Source organism: Dipteris shenzhenensis, chromosome 13 (assembly GCF_047967505.1).
Source record: "Dipteris shenzhenensis isolate YYH24624 ecotype China chromosome 13, Dip_SZ_1.0, whole genome shotgun sequence".
Lineage (NCBI taxonomy): Eukaryota > Viridiplantae > Streptophyta > Polypodiopsida > Gleicheniales > Dipteridaceae > Dipteris > Dipteris shenzhenensis.
The window spans coordinates 10,212,751-10,234,751 of record NC_141608.1 but is presented as its reverse complement, the minus strand read 5'-3'; the positions used below and the strand labels follow the sequence as shown (position 1 = coordinate 10,234,751).

Below are 22,001 nucleotides of genomic sequence, written 5' to 3'. Positions count from 1 at the left end.
TTTTTTGGGAACACGCAGTGTCACCGACTCTTTTCTGATGATTCTTGGTGGTTCTTCAAGTTCTGTTCTAGGTTTGTGTGCATGGGGGGTTGTTAAGGACCTAAACTACCTACCACGAACACAAAACAATAACTTTTGGCACACAAACAAGTGGTTTCTACAAGTTGGACTATTAAGCACCCAAAACTAATTCAAAATTCCACTCCAATCTTCATTTTCAAGTGTTTTAGTTGGATTTGACACTACAACCAGATTATAAATCATTCTAGATACCTCCTTGTATAAACAAACATAAAAAAACAATAAAAAACAAGCTCAAATGCATCCAGAAATGGCTTTATGGATAGAAAATTGAAAAGTGAGATTTTGTACTCTAAAACCACTCTTTCTTCATAGTTTTTGCTTCCAATCCACTCCTAATCTCCACTAAAAAGGCCTAAGGAAATGTTTACGGGAGGAAGCTAAACAAACACAAAATCATGCCTCATATCTCCTCGACAGCGGCACCAAAGATGTCGTCTAGTGGAGACACACATGTCGTGGGGATGCTGGAAGCATGCCGACAGAGCTCCTCACTCCTATGCTACTCCTTGTGGGAGCATTATGTAGTAAAGCCTTCACTCTTGTCACTCGAGTGCCTACCTGATCGTTGCAATGGGGTTTCCACCGAGAAGAAGGGGGTGAGGAAGAGAGAGGGGAGGGGGAGGGAAGAAGGGGAGGGGAAGGAGAAGGAGAAGAAGGTTAAGGGAGATTGTGGCAAACACCAAAGGCAAACAAAAAGAGCAAGCAAACCTCAATATCAACACATGAGCAAGAAGAAAGCTTGTATTTCTCAAAGGTTGCATACAACAATGAAGACCAAAGTCAACCACTTGGCCTTTTATACATGTCAACTTTTGAAGGGAGGGCCAGCCCTATTCCTTGTATCATCCTCTCTCTTTTGTTACACTTTGCTAGGGCCCATATGGCACCAAGGTATATGTTGATTCTCTCAACCTTCTCTCTGTCTTCAAATGGTTCTTGTGTTATCCATATATAGGATCCAAATGGCTATTGTGCTATCCTTGCCAATTGGTGCGATCCCGATGACTACCTCAAAACTGAGCCATTTGTGGCTCAAAACCCATAGGTTTGGACGGGCCAGATCCATTAGCATGCTCAATGGTTGTTAACATTCATAATTTCAATTTTTTTAAGCTTCAAAACTTTTTTTTAAAATATGTTTTTGAAAAATGATTTTTTTATCCAATTTTTACTATAAAAATAAATTTGGAGAGTGCATCAGCCCAAAATTAATGAATACAGTGTTTCTTGCTTCTTGAGATCATCTATCCTTATGCCCTTTGCACCTGTTCTTTCCAAATGGTAGCCAGCTTTGACGGTAGCGAGTCTCACTTTTTGTGCAACCAAGTGTCCAAGAGGACCATGCCCATGAAAAGTGCAGATCTAGACTCATCTTCTCTATTATTTCTTAAGATCATCAATTCTTACTCCCTTTGCACCTATTCTTTCCACTCCATCACTAGCTCTCTCTCTAATAGAGGTGAAATCTTCCTCCTTCTTGTTCCATTGCTAGAAACTCTTGTCCTCCTTCTCACTCACTCTGGTGCAGGTGACATTGCAGTGCATGGACTGCCTCTCTCTCATACACACTCACACATAGGCGCAAGCTTCCTCCTGCCTGCTCCATCACCAAGAATCCATGTTGAGATGGAGTATTCTCTCGTATGGAATCGTTCTCTCTCCAACAACACAACTCATTTCAGACTACATTGAAGGGGCTACCGAAATCTTGTTAGGATCTCCTTGCAATCAAGATTTCTTGAAGATTTGGTAAGTATGCTTACCATAGTCACCAGATCTTGCTGATTTCACTTGCTTTTTTAAAAAAAGACTTCGAGTTATGGAGCTGATGCAGTAAGTTGTATGGATTCTTGGTTTATATTGTTCATCATTCAAAGCATTGCTTCCCAAAAACTCTTGCTTCCACACGATCTTTGGACTCTTCATCCTTGAACTAAATAGTGTCTCTATTGTCACCCAATTCTCTTCTGCATGCTTTGACAAGTGAAGGTTGTGATAATAACCCCACTTCCAAGTGATCTCTCGAGTTCCCAATGCACATTCGTTCTTTGTCTCCGACAACTAGATCTTCTCAATGCCTTGGTTGTTACTAGGTTTCTTCTCAATACATAAAACAATTGCCCATAAGATCCACTCTATCAAGCAAAGTTGAACTCTTGCCAAATAGGAAAAATCGAGCCACTGAAATTTTCTAACATTGTTCAACCTTCATAATAGACTAGATGATTGTATTTGCAATCACAACTCTGATACTAATTATGAGAACAAAGTAGATTGATATGCATGTAACGATTTACCCTCACATGTAGATTGATATGCATGTAATGATTTACCCTCAAATGACAAATAACACAGACAAATAAGAGAATTCAATTAAAAAGTTAAATTAATATATTCCAAGAGCCTCGTGTACTCCAGGCTTCCATGACTTAACCATAAGTCCTAAAACATGTCAAAGTGCAGATCGTACTAGCCTAATCTATCACTTAATGAGCATAAAGATCACGGAGGATCAAACCAAATACCGAAAGCCATGGGGAGAGAGATAGGAAGCATGAAACACTCAATCTATTCCAATGTGTTATATCAACAATACATGATAGGCCTCTTATATAGAGAGTGCCCTTTGAATAGTCAACACATGTGTGATCCTCCCCTAGGTGCTTTCATAGCTACTCTCAGGTGGTCAGGTTTGATTTACAAAACATATGGGTTGAAGGTGGCAAGGTTGTTGCTTCTCAATGCTTCATGTTGATGGCGTTCACTTCGCTTGATGTAGCTTGATGCATGATGCTTTGTTCTTCCATGTTCCTTAATGCTTTATGTGTGGATGCCATGTTCTATGCTATGGTCATCTCATGCACTTGTGCTTTTGGCATGCTTATGACAATGATGTGTGCATTCATGCTTTGATTTGTCATTTGTTGCAAAGGTCTTACCAATTGATTTCTTTCAATATTGGCAATGTCTAATTGCTAACAATGATTCTGACTTGGTAGATGCGTAGAGCTTGAAAAGTTGATCACTTTTCCTTTTTGGAGCATGTGCAAATTCTTCGTGGATTGCAAGTTACGGCTTATCGAATTTTTGTGAAGAAGAGGGAGCCTTGATGATGTGGCATAGGGATTCACATGCTGCTAACAGGCCTGTGCTTACAAAGGGACTGTGCTTAGGTGGCGCTATGACATGTGGCATTCTTCTAACCAGACTGAGTTAACTCAAGGGTAGATAAACTGAACTATGGTCCAAGCATGGAACTTAACCATACTACCTTAACCACCCCTAACTATGACTTAAGGTGGGTTAACTTAACTAGTCCTATCTGCCATGTGTCATTTTTCTAAGGTCTAACCTTAAGGAGAAGGAGAAGGTAACAGAGAGCGGGAAGTGTCGATGGCTGGTGGCATGGAGAAGAAGGTGAAGATGCTATTGATGTCGCGACGGAGGTGTTGCTCCTTCTGGTGCTGCAGGTGAGCAGATTGGAGGTGGTTGCTTCGTCATGGTGGAAGCTGCTCACTCGGACTGGAGGTCATTGCTCCGTTGTGAAAGCCTTGAGCTGCTGCTCAGGCACTGCCATGCTGGCATTGCAGATAGCTGTGGGTGAGGAGTACAATTAGCTGGAATTGTCATTTGGGCTAGCTACTACTATTGGTTGTGGCCAAGCCCAAGTGGAGAGCCGTTGCTGTAGGTTGTTCTATTGCAATTCTTGAGCCCAAAACGATTCTTCTCTAATGATGGGGAGCTCCATCGATGAAACTTTCATGCGAGACACTTGAAAAGAATTCATGGGCTTCCTAACTTGGGAAACTAGCTTGCTGTGCTCAAACTTATCATCCTTTGCATGTATTGTAGCACCCATCGATTCACTTTCTTCCTCCTCATCCTCGATAGTGGAGCTTTTATCACTGCTCTTGCTTGTTGCAGTTTCCCAATATGAATTTGAAAGCAGTCCCTCTATTCCAAGACTTTGGCGTGAGTGTCTTGTGTGAGCCAGCAATGGTGCAAGGCTGCCAATGATCAAAGACTCTGGGAGGGTATCTGCACTTGGAATTGGCCTTTAGCTACTTCATGCCTTCAACGGCTCAAATCTCTTTGGTTGGCTTTCGCTCTATGCCTACGTTCGCTCTTATTGCGCCCTTATTCTCCTCATCCATTTCCTTTTCCCACCGATTTCCCACCGATTCTCTCTTACCCTCGCTGGCAAGGGAGCAAGGAAGACCACACCTCTCTCTCTCTCCCTAATAAGGAATGTCAATGAAACCTCAAGAGAACTCTCGAGATCTGAAACTAATCTTACATTCTAAAACTAATCTAGGAATGGGAGCAATCCTAGTAAACTACTGATGAGCTAAACTAGGAGAGCTTAACCTATGCTCTGATACCATGTCAAAGTGCGGATCATACTAGCCTAATCAATCACTTAATGAGCATAAAGATCACGGAGGATCAAACCAAATACCGAAAGCCATGGGGAGAGAGATAGGAAGCATGAAACACTCAATCTATTCCAATGTGTTATATCAACAATACATGATAGGCCTCTTATATAGAGAGTGCCCTTTGAATAGTCAACACATGTGTGATCCTCTCATCCACATCTCTCCTTGTGGATATCCTCAATCCACATCTCCACATCATGTAGTCCACATCTTAGGGTGGCTACTTTAATACATTCCTTATCACATACCTTTGCCCTTCAATCTATGTGCTCATGGCACCTCAACTCTCAATAAAACACTACTATCAAGGTTTGCCACCCCAACATACAGAAACATTTGGCTGCATGAGTTTGTAGTTAGCTTTAAGAAGAGGTGAAATTGGGAACAAATTATGTTATAAGTAGTAATAAGGGCATGGAACAACTTACTAAAAGTGTGACCTTTGTAAGTGTTGGGTATAAAATTAGACATGTGACTTAAGCTTGTTTTATACCTTAGCCTTTAAAGCATTTTGAGATTTAATATCACCACTTTTGGAATCAAGTTCTTTTCAAGTCTAAATAGACATGATGGGAGCAACCAGTTACTCATAGCCAAGATTGAGGAGACTTCAAAAGGTGAGGTAGTAGCTAACTAATGCCCATGATAGCAACTTAAGGGCAACAAGTTGACTGTGCATTGGTTGGCTACCCAAACTTGGGCACCCACTCATCCTACTAATGACATTCAAGTACACTTGCAATCCACTGTCAACAATGCATTGAATACTAACCTTTGGAAATATTGTTGTTTGGAATGGTCTATGAAACCCCCTACCCACTAAAGACTTCAAATTTGTTCCATGGGAATGAACAACAACTTTCCACTTCTTTTTCTTCCCCTCCTCTTTCGATTATTGTGTTGGCAACAATCCGGGGAAGCGATCACGAATAAGATGATGAAGCTATGCTTTGCAAGCAGGAAGAAATGGAAAGCGGTTCCCTTACCAATGGAGGATTCATGTTGCCAGAATTGAGTATTAGAAGGATCAACTAGGCAAAGCAATTCCCCTTGGGTTTCCAACACGAGTAATTAAGCCTCCAACTCGAGTAGCGCTGTTGAAGAAGCTAACCTTCTTGAACCCACTTTTCTAAACCACTTCTCCCATAATTGGAAAGCTTCTCCTAGAACTGGCAAGCAAGTTGGCTAGCTAAACTTGGGCGCCCACTCATCCACCAATGAAAATCAAGTACATACCCTCAAGAGTCTACTCTCAACAATGCATCATATACTAACGTTTGGAAAGATTCTTGTTTGGAAGGGTGTGTGAAACCCCGTGGCCCGCTCAACAATGCATTGTGAATAGTGACCTTCGGAAAGATTGTTTGGAAAGGTGTGTGGAAACCCCTCCAACTCATGTGAACACTTAGGCACTTTGTAAAAGGCCACCTCCCATGTTACATTTTGCAATTAGAAGACAATACGAGCTTGAAATATTTCACGCGGAATTCAGCTTCTTACTGTACAATCTGTAGCAAGTGCTTAGACAGATTGCATAGAGCCCATGATTACAATCTTTGCATAAAGGGGTCAGCCTGTACAATCTGTTTAGGCAGCTCGGATAGAGCTCGTAACGATGATCTTTGTACAAAATTTAGAAGGGGTACAGGCTGTATGTGAAGTGTAAGCAAGAATCTGACTGCGGATACTCACGTATATAGAGCAAGACATCAAGGAGGAATCCATGTAGACGAAACTCGCTCACTCTATAGCGTGCAAGATCAAAGCTTCTCAGACTGATCGAAGATGGCCGGCCCAAGTTGGGCTCCCCTCCTCCTCTAAGCCTCTCCGTCGAGTAAGCTTTAAGCAGCAGAACAGTATTCATAGCTCAACATAGGCGTCAAATTGGCTGCTGCATAACAATGCATGACGCCCATCCAGCGATCAGAATTTGGCTCCAGACAGGAGATGCAAATTAAACATGTTCTAAGACGCAAAGCCCTCAGCGCCTGATCTGAATTCCGCTATGGTAGCGAGTCTGGGCCTCCAGGAGTTGCTTCTCGAGATTAATTGATCGATGTATCTGGTCTGTTGGTCGGGCGTGTCACAGACATTCACCCAGGGCAGCTCGGGCACTGCTTCCAGAAGCTCCTCCGCGCGTATTTTTTGCAAGTCCTTTGATGTTGCCTTCATATGCACGGTATGTGCTTTCTGAATCAAACGAAACAGCGTAATCTCATTCTGGCAAATCTTAAACGAAGGGAGACGGCCACTAGTCTTCGCGCCCATTCGCCTCCTTGAGCTAGCGCTCTCCGCGAGAGAGGAGACGTGAGACCACGCTAACCTAGACTGGAAAGTGCGAATGGGCAGGATGAAGTAGAGATGGCCTAGCTGGAGCTCTGTGTCGGGATGCAAGGGGCAAGGGCGTTTTCCGGCCCGCAGGGAGCTCGAGTGGCAAATCAAGAAGTTTGGGTTGTGGGCGACAAGTTCAGCAGCCACAACGGCAGTGAGAAGCTTCTGCACCTTGCCATTGGCATGCACCACGCGGATGCAGTTAGAAGACACGCGCTTGCGTGCTGAGACCTGCAGGTTACCCATGGGAGCGATCTCTGAGGCGGCTAGTGAGAAGGAGAAATTGGAGTTATTCACTGTGGGTATCTCAGAAGAAATCGAGATTTAAAGAGAAAATGGGCCTGATAGCAATGACGCTGCCGAAGAGATAGCGATTTCGGGAAAACAGGGAGATGTTGGCTATGTTGGATAGAAATGGTGGGATGGTTGAAAGGAGACGAAGCTTTTGGCTATGGCGAGGCAGCTGCAGCCTACAAACGCTTATGAGGATGGGCAGAGCTATAAAATGGCGTGTGGAAGCTGGATTCTGATTTTGAACAGCTGATGGTCTTCATCGTCTCCTGTAGCTCTGGCATCCTTTCAATCATATCTGCTATGGGGTTGTCGGCAGCAGAAGGTTGACCAACAAGATATGGCTAGCCAAGGGCCAAGGCTATGAAGAGTTGCAAATAACAGCAGCCGCCGTATATAATCTAATCAGTGATCTGATTCGACAGATAATCAAGTGATGGATCATTTGCGTGTCGAAGACGTTGAGCTTGTTGGGCGGATTGTTCACCAATCTAAAGATGAAGACAAAAGAATCAATGTTGCAACTAGGACGAAGATAAAGACGTAATATCAGCACCAAGATAGGGATGAAGAATCAAGATGCCCATGAAGATTATAAAAATTAAGATCGAACATCAAGCTTAAAACTCATATGAAAATGCTCCATGCAACTAATAAAGATAGAGTCCATTTCAATATCTATCAAGATGAAGATGATCAAGATGAGACTTTTTTTTTCTTAATAGAGTTTTGTTTAATAAGTATTTTTTGCTAAACACAATTTTGTCTCTTTAAAAAAAAAAAGATTCACAATGAACTTTCAAGGTGAGACCAAACTTGTCAAATGTGAAAGAACCAACATCAACACCACCATAGGGATGAAGAATCAAGATGCTCAACATGAAGATGGTCAAAATGAAAATACATCAAGCTTGAAAATCTAGATGAAAAGCTCCATAAATTTGAAGTCAATTTGACTATCAAGCTCATGAAGATAAGATGAGATTGATTTGATCACCAAGATGAAGATAGCATAGTTGAGACAATGTGAAAGACCATCACTTTGAATATAAAGATGAGAATGTAGCCAAAGAAGTCAAGGACATGAGAAAAATGAAGGTCTACCATGAACAACACGTTGGAACATCCACCCTCAAACTTCAACACCTTTGCAAATTGCAAGCTTGAATATTTACACTTTTCTTTTAAAATCCCTTTCGAGCTTGTGGCTTGCCTCAACACCATTACTATGTTGGTGGGTCCTGATGTGCTACCTAAGGCAAAGTCATTCCAAGCGCATGTGCAACTACTACAGTCAAAGTCATGGCAAATCAAAGGTCGACATCTTTTGGACTAAGTAGTGGGAGTAACGCCTCACACCATACTAGCTAGTTAGGTTCCTCTTTGGTAGTCGATTGCTTACCACTACTATGAGGTTTGTGGGGAACAAATCATGTTCATGAAAATATTCGATGAGATGCATGAAGCACCCGAATGGAAAGCCTACATGTATATTTTAAAAATGAATAATTTCCATTAATTAATGCGAATGTTTTCAATTGACAAACTACTCCACTAGGTCAAAATGATATGCATTTATCACATGTTATCTCTAAAAGAAGGTCTATAATGTGAAAATAAGTTGAATGACTTTTGTCATTCATAAGGCCTGCCCAAAAGGAGTTAGAGCAAGGCTGCAGCTTCTTGGCTTGCATCATGAGAGAGAGACTCTCTCTCTCTCTCTCTCTCTCTCTCTCTCTCTCTCTCTCACCCACACACACACACACACACACATGAATTGGTTTTTCCCAAAGCTTCTTTTTCCCATGTGGTGAAAGGGATTTTGCAAGAGTACAAAGATGATGCAAGAATACGAGGAGTTGCCCTAGATGTATTGAAAGAGGCTGCAGAAATGTAAATGGTCCTTGTTATGGAAGATGCAAATTTGTGCTGTATGCATGCAAAGAGAGTGATTGTTATGGACAAGGACATAGCTCTTACTCTTTGAGAAATGATCTACTGCTGAGATGTTGAGTTTATCTATTTACTATCAATATTGTAAATGATGTTATCAAGTCTTTGGAAGCAATGAAAATCATTTTTGTTCAAGGATGTGTCAGAATCATGGTGTATGCAATTCTTTGAACAATTATCCATGTTTTTTATAAATTTTTTTTTCTTTAAAAAAACATGTACGGAATGGTGTGTTCAAGGGCTAGATGGGGACCCCATCTGGCTCATGGGCATGTGAGTCCACCCCTTTTTTGTTTTCCTTGTCATTTATTTATTTCTTGCCCAAAATAACAAGTTAGCTCTACTGATAGTTCTGATGCTAGGGTTGATAGTTGATAAGATTGGTTGCAAGATGATATTTTCTTAACCCTTCATATGAGATGGTGCTTGCTTCATGTTGTAATCTCTCCTCCTCAGGACTCATGTTATGATCGGGGAATTAATCCTCCCCAATCACTTTTGCATCTACATCTTTTTTATCTTGGGGTGAAGGAGGATCAAAGTAAGTGCTTATTATGTCCTACATTATCTCATCCTCATTCAATACATCCTCCTCTTCAACACTTCTATTCTATTGCTCTTTCGTGTCCCAATCTTCCCTTAGAGCATTTCAATGATGTTGTGGCAACATTGACTCATGAAGATAATTGTGCAATACGTGTGCTGTCAAAATTCCCAGAACAAGTTCATCCCCTTGCATTAAAAGTTTTTATTAAATCCTCTCAGAAAAGTCATAAGAAGACATTTCCCGAATTGATTGCAAACATTGAAAAAATGGAATTTATACCTCATCATTTAACTCAACCTCAAGTAAAGGCTGGAAGTGACCATATCACTTTGTGTGTGTCATTGATATGGTGTGTAATCTCCTTATGACAGCTTGGATTGTGCACAATAACACAACTCTCCATCTACCCATGTTGCCTTTGGATGCTAACAAGATTGAAGACATCTATCTACAACAAGAACTCTAGACCTATCGCACATACCGAAAACTTCTACAATCACAAAAAAATCACAAGATGAAGCAAATAGTCAAAATTTGTCAAGCTTCTTTGTTCCATTGATATTTTCATCGAAATGCTCTCTGGAAAATATGACGGAGTCTATATTTTTGTTGATAAAATCGTTGATAATAATCTTGCTTTGATGAATTCACCAATGTCAAATGACCTCTTAGAATTGATGGGGGAAGCATAGCATGTACTACCAATTTGGACTCCATAATCTTGCTTTAATGAATTCACAAATGTCAAATGATCTCTTAGAATTGATGGGGGAAGTATAGCATGCTAATGTGATATCATAATGGTCTTCTCATCAGGAAAGAACACCATTGGAGCACACGCAAGAACAAGACCAATTGGTTCAGAATCTTGGGTGTACTATCAGGGTGATCACAATAGGCAAATGGTTTGGTGATATCTATCAATAGAAGAATCCAATCACAATGACTCTTCTTCCATTGACAAATATGTTGGCAAACCATTGCTTCTAGGCCCATGATTCTGAGCCAATCAGCCTTGCTCCCTCGCATGCTCCAATGAGAAGAAATTAGAGTCTTAGTCTATGCACTTTTGAGATGGTCAAGTATGCACCTCTAGGCTATAGGCTGAGATAGAAAGGGGGCCGATTTCAAGGCTGATTTCAAGGCATGTGATAGATGGATGAGTTCGAGGGAGGAAGGTTGCAAGCCTTCACCTGAGAGAAGACATCCATTTCCAAGAAGGAAGGTTGGAAGACGAAGGAAGATACGTCAATGGGCATGCTACTTTGCACGAGCTTTAACCAAGCACTTTCAAGGACCATGCAAAGTATGTGTGTGGCTCTGATGGGCATGATACTTTGCGCAAGGCTTTAACCTACTTAGTTTAAGGCATGTGCAAAGTATCACTGTTAATGAGATGGATGCTATGTTAATAGAATGGGTTGAACAACATTTGCATATGCATACAGATCCTAGATCAGAACACAATAATAGGATCGTGTCAGAATAGCGTCAGTGTACAAGTAATCGACATAACTGAGAGTAGAAATGGCAAATGTTAATAGAATTGAACAAAAGCAAACAAAAATGGCAACTGAAACTCGAAAGAAGTGCCAACGTTTGTGGAAGAGATTACTATGCCCAATGTCCCTACAGATTCTACAACTCAAGGCCTAGATTAAGTGAGCAAAAACTTCACATTACAAACTAAACTGGTAACTTTTATAATGAGGCATGAAGCTTTTTAAATCCTTTCCTACCAAACGGTCATCCAAGCATAAGATACTACTGGGAGTTTAAATGAGGAAGGCATGAGGATGTTTGAAACATCTGATATAGCCACCCTGAGGCATAATTGTCTATAATTGCCTAGCCAAGCTGACAGCGGAATCATAGTGACCTTATTAGAGGTGGCTTTCGACTCACAGTTGGATGACTCTCGCTTCTCATCAGACCTATCACTGTTACCAAGTCCCGACTAGAGACGGTGGGAGGGCCAGAGGGGTAACACTTTCGCACACCCAAGGAAATGAATGAAGATTCAAGAACCTCATGGGCCTAAGAGAAATCCAGTGCAATGGGAGTGAAAATTTCTTAGACCAAATAGTATGTACATCTGTATAGGTAGAGTGCCTAGGTAGAGAATGCTAAATTACTTGAACCATGTTTAAAAGAGTCATAAATGACTGAAATCCTTTGTTCCTAGGTAGGACCCAACACTGAAGTGTAGGGGCACTAAGAAACCTTCCATGGTTTTAGAGAATTCATCTTGATAGGCTCTTCCCCCTTAACCTTTTGCTTGAGGGTGCTCTTTGGTCTCATGTTATCATAATTCAAACCTTAGAGGGAAGGAGGATCTTAGGTGAGATAATGAGAGCACAACTCTAAACTCAATCTCCTCAACACAGAGGAATATCCTACTATTGGAAGCATGATAGAATAACTACCCTCACCATGACAATTATCTACCCTAAACCCTAAACCCTAAACCACCACCAAGGACACTCCTCCAAAAGTGGTAGTCCTTGCATTGCAAGTAAATAACTATCATCTCTATTGATAAGATACCTCAACATGCTACACTTGATCACTAGAAATTGCTCAAATCTTGAAGAAAATGTCACACTACTACATCCACTTGAAAACTTGCTATCTTGGAAAAACGAGTCCACTCATTGAGTTTGCATACAACAATTCTTTACATAGTGCTATCAACATGGTATCCTTTGAACACACTCTAATAGTACTCCAAAATTTTATACAAGACAAACTAGCCTTAGTTAGACACACCAATGGAAAATGTGCAAAACATCTACTCCAAGCTAGCATAATACAATAATTAATAGCTCCACAATGCTATGAAATAAATAAGTCTGTGTCCCCAAAGCTTCAACCATGATACTATTGAACTTTTTGAATCCTTAAGAGAAAATAACAACACAACATTATGGGAGACTTGGAAAAATTTCTCCGTTTTGTGGTCCAATGCCATGTTGAGGTGGCATGCACATTTATTATGCCTAGGGTAATAAGTGGTTTCGATTCCAAAAGATTATGCTCAAGGAAAAACATGGCTGTCATGACAAAAACACCAAGTTTAAATATGCACAAATATGTGCATTTAACACCCACATGAGTGCTACCGTGTGTCTAAGGGGCTATAAAACTCCCAAACAATGCATGTATTGTTGGTCAAGTGGAAGGAGATGATTGAACATATGATTTGGCAATTGGGCTATGCATGAGGATCAAAGCAAAAAAGGCCGCCTTGCGTGCCTATCACATGGCTGAGCTCCACCCACCCAAATTTAAGGTACCTTGCATGCATCTTCAAGAGTTGAACCGGAGAACACCTACTTCACATTCAAGAGCCTTGACCACTAGGCTACCAAGCCAATAGTGATACTCCTCTTTGCCACGTAAATATAATCTAATAATATTCCTTCACCTTAATTACAAGGTAAAACGATGCGCACTCTACCAAAACCACCTGACCCTCCCTCATGACCCCTAGATATATATTAGTTCATATTACAATAATAATCCATCGCTTAAATGGTGTCCAATCCACATGAAACTATTTTCAAGGTCATGCAAGTCACACTTGTGCAAAGTTTGGTACCATTTTGATACTTCAAGGTGCAACGCCGGTCAAATGATGCACATTTTATGTACACATGGACCCACACATGCAAAATTGGGGCGTTTCACCTTGCCACACGAGCAATTAGTGGCACATGAAATTTTGCAATGTTCTGCAAGTCACATGATATACCACCCCTTCAAAAAGTTCATACCATTGCATTACTTTGAGGTGTGGCAACGGTAGACCGATTTGTATTTTGACTATGCATACACATATGTGCATATAAAATTAGAATAGTTGACCTTCCCACTCATACACTCAATGAGTTATGGATACAAAATTAGCTTGGGCATGGAAGTCACATAAAATGACAATCATGCAAAGTTTGGTATGATTTCCAATACAATGAGGTATAAGCAACGTTGGGTCAATAGATGTGTATTTTTCTTATACATATGCACCTCTACATGCGAAATTAGGGCATTTCACCCTCCCATCCACATAGTTAGTGTCGATGAACATGAAACTGTTCAAGTCCATGGAAGTCACATGAAAAAAGACCCATCATCGGCAACATAATTTTCATTCTTGTAACCTCTATTGCCACCATTTTCATATCGTTCCTCCTTACATTAAGAAATCACATGGCCAAAATTCCCAAAGAATACTCATATTGCTCAATTTACTTATAGCCTTCTCAGATTGTCATACTTAGCATGAGAAGAGTCTACATTGTCTTGATCACTTTAAGTATCAAAAGAGAGAGGTTGATGCCCCTTGTTGTCTATGTTGATTCCATATGCCTCTATATATTCTATATTCAACTTGAAAGGGACTGGTTAGGATGTTGAGAATTACTTCCACTTTAGAAAACATCATACATGTTCAAATGCTGCAAGCATTGAATGAGCAGTTGGTATTGTGAAATAGAATACAATTCTATGGACACACAATCCAAACTAAACACACAACAAAGTGGAGGAGAGAGATCACACAGTTGGCAATACACAATGTACATTCTCACATAACCAAAAAGAGAAATATGATACAAGAAATGCACAACCCTAGTAGGTGGGTTTCCCTAAGTCCAAAGGACTATTCACATAGGGACTTAGGACCCCTCTAGAGAACTCTATCCACCCATCCATCTACAATATATGAATATATATTGAACCATATGCACATGGCTGAGACTAGAGCCCAATGAATATATATGAATATATATTGAATCATATGTACATGGCTGATACTAGCCCAATGTACTTCAGCACTCCCCCATGATTGGATGTTCTCTATGTCACTTCCCCAAGAATTCTCTAGAAGTGCTCCGTAACAATTTGGCCAATCTCTTTCAGCACGTGGATTAGGCAGCCCTCATGTAGTAGAGTTTCTATCGATTCCTGAGCCTATTTTTTCCTAAGACTTCTAAACATTTCATTTGGTCTATCTCCTTTCCCTGCCCACCATTCTCTCGTGTAAACTTTGGATTGCACTGCCTCAATGAAAGCTTCCACCCTGGCTCTGTCTTTGAATGCTTTGAGACTTTCATGTCCCTGGGTTGATTCGTCCTCCTCCAGAAGCTTGATTTGCTCTTCAATTTTTATGCGTCTCCAAGATAGCCTTGACCCACTTATCAGTTATGTTGGTAGTGCCATCAAAAGCTTTTTCCCATATCCTATTTATCTTCTGTTGGATGTAGGGTAGATGAAAGAAGAAGGGGTTAGCCTTGAACCATGACTTTCTTCTCTTTCCCTAGGTTTTATCAAGAGTAATTAGGATTGGCTTATGGTTCAAGAAGGGAAGGGAAGCAAGGGCTTCGCTCTTGATACATAGGGCTGAGATAGCGATGTCTCTTGAGCAATACATTCTATCTATCCTTTCTTTCCTATGTAGGGGGCCCGATTGATTGTTAGTCTAGGTGAAGTGTCAGCAGAGACGTCAATGAGCACTACAGAGTCTTTGAGGGCAGCCCAGTACAAGAGTTCCCTGCCCCTTAGCATGTTTCCTATTCCGTTCCATCTTCTCTACGAGATTCTACCATGTTAAAGTCACCTAGTAAGATAGCATTATTTTGAAGGATCTTTCCCTCCCATAGAAGAGCTCGTTCCCTCATGGCATTCGGGGCATAAATGGAGAAAATCTGACACTGCAGTTGAGGATGAGAAAAGTCAACACCAATCTCGGTGGACTTAAAAATGGGTAGTGGGTGCATGATTGCCTAGGTAAGGTGAGCAGCTATTCCTAGGACAGCACCACCTCTCCCTTCTTTGTGGTTGGTGCAAAACCACTATCTTTTATTGTCTATTTGGCTGAGCTACCAACGTAGCTTAGCCCCTGAAACTTTAACCTCTTGTAGTGCTAAGAAATTAGGTCTAAGGCTTGATGATTTTAGCCACCTTTTAAAGCTAGCAACTTTGAGGTCATTTGATAAGCCCTAGATGTTGATGCTAAGGAAGGAGAAGTTGTCTTGCATCATTGAGGAGTGTTTTTGTTTCCTTCTTCTTGAAGCTTACTAGGCTATTCTGGGGAGAAAGAGCAAAGCCTCTCGACATCCTTCTTTTCTCTATTTCAATTGAGCTGATTTTCTCTCCTCTATCATTTACCTAGTCAGCTTGTGCCTTTGCCTTTCCTAACCTAGTGGCTTTTCTTTCTTTGATGACTGTGAAGGGAGGACCCTCATTGTCAGCTGTCTCATGCTGTAGCTGCTCCAATTGTGCCTAAAAATTCCTAGGTGGCGACCACAAATTCTTCCTCCCCTAAGCTATCTTCCATCAGTTCTTTCATTTCAATAATGCTCTCTTTACCTTTCCCGTTTGCCTCTCCCCTTGAGCTATCATTGGTTACTTTACTGTGATCCTCAATCTATTCCTTGGAAGGAGGAGAGCTAGTTGCTTAGAGGGGGCCTGTGTGTCCTTGGCTTCCTGAGGGTCTTGTTGGGGTGGTTTCAATCTTTCTGTTTTACGGTTATTTATGGATGGGCAGTCTTTGATGAAGTGGCCACCCATACCACAGAGGAAGCAGGATTTAGGAATGTTCTTCAAGAATAATTTTTGGATCAGCTCAGAACCGTCCCCATCGAGAATACGGATGGCACTAGGAGGGTTAGAGGCAAGGTCCATCAGGACATAGGCTTGAGGGTTGCCTCACGGGCTGATAAACTTCTGTGTTTCCACTCCAAGAAATTGGCCAAGTGGGGCACAGAGGGTCTCAATTTGGGGAAAGAGAAATAATGGTGAGTTAGGGAGCTCAACCCATATAGGGGCCTTGGAAGGAGGTGGGGAGTCTGGGCTAAAGGAAGGCAACGAGAGCTAGACTGACAGAGGCTGGTTCCTAATAGTCCATGTCCCTTTTTGGAACACTTCTGTAGCCATCTCCAACTTTTCAAAAATGAAAAAAATATACTCATTTCTAAGGAAGCGAATGGTTGTGACAACCATACCTTTGCGCGACCAAAAATTACGGACCCATCCTTCTAGAAACAATGCAGGTGGCCTAGGGCCGTGAATGTATCCTACAACAGTGCATGAAAAGAGCAATTTTGTCGTTTCATTAAGTAATACATTGTGCTGAAGCTTACCTTTGAGAGGCTCTGAAGCGTTTGTAGCATTTGGATCAGAGGAGGGAGAGGGCTTCATGGATTCTGCACCAGAGGAGGATGTGGTGTCGCTGAAGATTCTCCTAGCTCTTAGTGAGAGTTGCTGACTGTCTCAACATCGTTGGAGCCTTGAAAAGGCTTCTACCTCCTCCACTGACAGCACCAGCATAGGCGCTCTTCGGTAGCTTCGATATGGTTTTCCCTTTCAAGACCTGGTGCACTGTGGACTTGGGGGCTCCATTGGGGCGAGGTTCCTTTACAATGAAAGAGACGAAATGGGGCTTGTCTTTGCTATGACTATTACTGATGAAATTGCTGATCGGTGAAGTTTTGAACTTGGAGAGAAGCTTTCGCAGATCGTCCGTCTCTTTGCCTCCTTGTTTGAGTTGTAGAATGTCGCTTTCATCCAGGTGAAGGGTGAAGGGAGGGAGAGGGGCATCGTGCTCATCATGAGCTAGATCTTGCATGACAGTCTTCGAGGCACTACTAATGACTATCTGATTAGACTCCAGATTGATAGGAACAATACTGATGGGATGGGGACTAGGGGGATGGGCCGTGAGGCCTTCAGGAGAGGAAGACAAGGGGACCTTATCTAGGCCACCATCGCTAGAGGAAGCCATGCTCCACGATGCAAGTATTGCTGCTTAATGGTACTAAAAAGTACACTGAGGTGGAGGTTTTTCATGAAAACAACACCCACGTGTTGTCTATCATCTGTAATGTAGTAGCCCACCTTTGGTCCTCATGATTTAATGAGGATGCACGAAAAGATTAAGGGCCAAAGGGTAAGAATTATGGTTGATGATAGCACAACATATAATTTCCTAAATGACTCGTTACTTAAGATGTTGGAGTTTCTTGAGAGCCCAACTACCAACAAATATGTGGTCTCTCTTGCAAAGAGCAATGATAAAAAGGTTTGGGACACCATGATTCATGGTGTGGAGGTGGAATTTCAAGGCTATCAGGATGCCGTGGATTTTCAAATCATGCATCTCAATCAAACCGATTTTCTTCTTCGTCATCGAGAATGATTGTATGGTCTAGGTCATAATTTACAGTAGCGGAGTTATTTAAATAACTCCATTATGTTTGACAAAAATGGTAGCGTATGCCTAGTATGCAAACCTACTAGTTAGACGGTGAGTAAGTATCATGGGGTTTTGTGCTATGTGGGTGAAACATGGGCGTTTAAGCTTGTAAAAGTATGTGAGTTTTGGAAGTAACCAAATGGTAAAACCGAGATGTTTAAACCAACACTTGTATTATTAAATAGGCCTCGGTATGTTACAAACAACTGTAGTTCCATAAGTTTTTGCCTCAGCTTGAGACAACACCCTCACTAAGGGCAACAAGGCTCAACTAGGACTCAGACCAAAAGCCAAAGCTAGAGTAGGGGAGCAAGAAGCCATCCTAATTCAGTATTCCTACCTAGATACTTTTAGCAATAGGTAGTCCTAGCAAACCACCTTCTATTATTAGTCCCAGAAAACCACAAAACCCTCTACAATTGATAGGCTCCACTGTATGACTCAAGTTGGCTCTTCCTTCCTCCCATGGGTCATGCTATTTGGTTTGTTGATGTAGGAATTATGCATAATATGTTACTGGGGCTATGTGTAGGCAATACTGGATGGACACCTTGTGCCTTGGGAATGAGTTCTACAAATGGAAATCATCTAGAGAGGTCTGTATGGCAGTTTCATCCATGCACAGAATAGTCATTTGAGTGTCTGTTTCCACCTAACCATTAGGAGAAGATGACGAGAAGACGACCTAGCAGTAATAAAAGGAGTAGGGAAAGACTCAAGGTCCAATAATAGAAGGGACTAGATTGTTGTTTTTTCATCGGAGTCAATCCTTGTGGGTTGCATGGGGGTTGGGTCTTGCCCTTCCTTAGCGGTTGTGGTCTTGGACTTATTAATCTCTACTCAAGAACCTGGCATGATAGGCTTGGTGAAAGATCATTGTGAGGCAGCCTTCTTGCATTGATTCACCCTCCGGGATATTGTCATCGGGCTTCCTATGTCAGGTGAGCTTGGATAGGTGTTCTTCTAGATGAAATAACTTCTATATCAAAGCCTGGATTTGTTCCAAGGTGTCAGGGGGTGGCATTCTCTTGATGTAATCTGTTCAACTCAACAGTAACCGCTCCAAACTAGGAAAGTAATTTTGTTTTTTTCTCGTTCTACAAAATGATTTGCCTTGCACCTCTCTTATGGTATGTGAGTCCTTGAGTACCACCTGGGTTTCTTGAAGTTGTTTGTCCAAGGCTACATGCTCATCTCGCAACTTGATATAGGCTTCTTTGAGGCCATTCATGCTCAAGCCTGTAGCTTCTCATCCTCTGTGCTCTCTAAATCAATGCTCGTGATCATAATAAGCTTCAAGTTGCTGCTTGAATGCCATACGCTGTCACTCATTGGTATTAGAGCATGGGGAGGTACCCATTATTTGACAATGAAGTAGAGTGTGTAAGCAGTGGTAAAGGCTTCTTCTTTGAGCTAACACCAATTATCCACCATGACATCATGCAGTACATCATCGTGAAGTCGAAACAATTGATTGTTGCCTTCACCTTGTAAAAGCCTCCGGGGCACTGAAAGCTATAGAATATCTTTAGGTGGCTTCAGGTACTAGTAGTTTTTAGAATCATTTGATTGCTTGAGCTTGTTACCTAGCTCATCATTTTGGTAAGGTTGCTTGAATACCACCTTTGCACTTCGTTCGGGCAGCTCTGTAATAACTTGCTGGCCCTTAGAGTTCATGAATGTTGCCATAGTTGGTTGGTCCTCCATAGCATTCTTTTCATTGTCTAAGAGCCCAAGACTATTGCCACACTTGGCTATTCCTCTGTAGAATTCTTTTCATGTTATTTTTCATCCAAGTCCTCTGTACTACCTTTGTGTCTTTCAAGAAAGTACTCTTATTGCGTGAGACTGCGCGGTCATAACTTTTTTTGTTTCTTTGTTACTAGGCTGCTCAGTGACAGCCTTCTTTTCTTTTAGGTCTTCCTTCTTACCTTCATTTGGAATTTTTTGGGCCACTTGGTTTGGGTTTTATGCCGAGGGTTGCTCTATTTCTGTTGTCATCTCCGCAACCTCTCCTCAGTTATGTTTGCATCATCATTGAGCTCCTTGTTGCAACTGCTCAGTTTCCAAGAGAGGATTGATCAAAGTATGGGGCTGCTCATCCCCAAGGTTTTAGGGTAGAAAGTCTTTTACACAAGGCAAGCAGGCTAGTCCTTCATAGGAAAAGAGGGAGCAATAGGCTCATTTATAGGAGGTGGAGGGGAAACAGATTACTGAGGTTTGGTATTGGTAGGCTCCGTTGGAGGAGGTACTGAGGTAGTCCTTGAAGGTTTAGACTTAAAATTGCTTTGAGCCTAAGCTCAAGCCAGCCAAGCTTGCCCAAGGCTTGGGAGAAACCTGACCCTTAAAAGTAGGTTGTGGCTTGACTGACGAACCATTTCTCGAAAAGTATTACAAGCTAGATTATGGTGGAGTACTCTATTTAAAGATATGCATGCCCATTTTGTTCATTGTGATGCTTGTCATTGCACAGAGATGATGCTTCCCCTAATCATATGCCTTTGTAATCAGATGAACCATGTGAAGCTTTTCAACATCGGGTCCTTGACTTTATCGGTCCTGTTAAGACTAGCTCATCAAAACAAATATTTCATTGTAGCCACAAATTATGCTACAAAATGGGCTAAGGATGAAGTTGTTAAAAATAAATCGGCTTGGATTACAACAAAGTTTCTATTTGAAAATATTATATGTAGTTATGGATGCCCAATTAAGTTTGTCAAAATCGAGAACCCAGGTTGGTCCTCCAAAGAAAGAAGTGATGTCACATGCTGATCTACTAAGGCCAAAGCACTAGGCTAGGGTACTTCTCCAATCACCAACATGTGGCAAATCATGCGCAAATTTGGATTGCGCTTGCACTAATTACTTGTAGATGCGAATCACAATTATTTTGAAAAACTGCAAGCCAATCTATAGAAATTTTATCTTCATAGGTAGAAAGTGCCTCGCAACATAGGCTCAAGGGACATTACATATGCTTGTCTTTAGTCCAATGTATTCAAATAGGAACTTGAAGAAGTCCATACTGCAATGTGGACTTCACATACCTCAGTATGCATCTAGCCACATCCAAATGTGGTTTCCTTGGAGCCTGCATAAACTGACTTATCAACCCAATATCATAGCTCAAATCTGGCCTGGTAATAGTCATATAAATCAAACTTCCTATTATGCATCTGTACATAGTAGGGTCTTCCAGAAGCTCACTTGCATCTGCGCTCAACTTCACATTCTCGTCCAAAGGAACTGAAATAGGCTTATAGCCTGTCATCCCATATTTGGACAGCATGTCCAATCCATACTACCTCTGCAAGAGCCATATCCCACTTGTAGATCTAATCAACTCAATGCCCAAGAAGTAACAGAGCTCTCTCAAATCCTTCATCTCAAACTTCTACTTCAATAGCATTTTCACATGAAGGATATCTTCATCACTATCACCTGTGATGATCAAATCATCAACATAAATGACAAGCAGCATAATGCCTTTCTCTGTTTTTCTCACATAAAGTGAGAAATCTGTCTTGGAAATCTGAAAGCCAATAGTGACAAGATACTATCCTATCTTGTCAGACCATGCTCTCGGTGCTTGCTTCAAGCCATACAAGGCTTTCTTCAACCTGCAAACACTCAGGATGAATAGCATGCACATAACCTGGTGGCTACTCCATATAGACCTCTTCTTGCAAATCACCATGCAAGAAGGCATTCTTTACATCCATCTGATGTAAAGACCATCCCTTTGATGCAGCCATAGTAATGACTGCTCTTACAGTTGCCATCCTTTCAACCGAACTAATTGCTTCTTCATAATCAATGTCATATGTTTGTGCATACCCCTTGACAACTAATCTTGCCTTGTATCTGCTCACAGAACCATCTGCATTGTGCTTCACCTTATAAACCCACTTGTAGCCAATTGCATTCTTGTCTTTAGGCAAAGGCACCAATTCCCATGTAGCATTTGCTTCCAAGGCATCCATTTCTTCATGCATGGCTTTCTCCCATTTTTCTTTCCATGGCTTACTCAAAAGAAGTGTGTTCTAGTGGGTTCTGGTTCGTGTATCACTTTGACCATATAGACATAGTGAATGGCTGT

At 41.5% G+C, this 22,001-nt stretch overlaps 1 protein-coding gene across 1 annotated transcript; it reads right to left on the bottom strand.

Moving 5' to 3' along the window:
* Nucleotides 1-5,367: 5,367 nt before the first annotated feature.
* LOC147895006 (uncharacterized) lies at nucleotides 5,368-7,399 on the bottom strand. Its single transcript, XM_087384005.1, has one exon. It carries the CDS (start codon nucleotides 7,098-7,100, stop codon nucleotides 6,489-6,491), a length of 612 nt encoding a protein of 203 aa, XP_087240131.1. The 5' UTR covers nucleotides 7,101-7,399; the 3' UTR covers nucleotides 5,368-6,488.
* Between the last annotated feature and the right edge of the window lie 14,602 nt (nucleotides 7,400-22,001).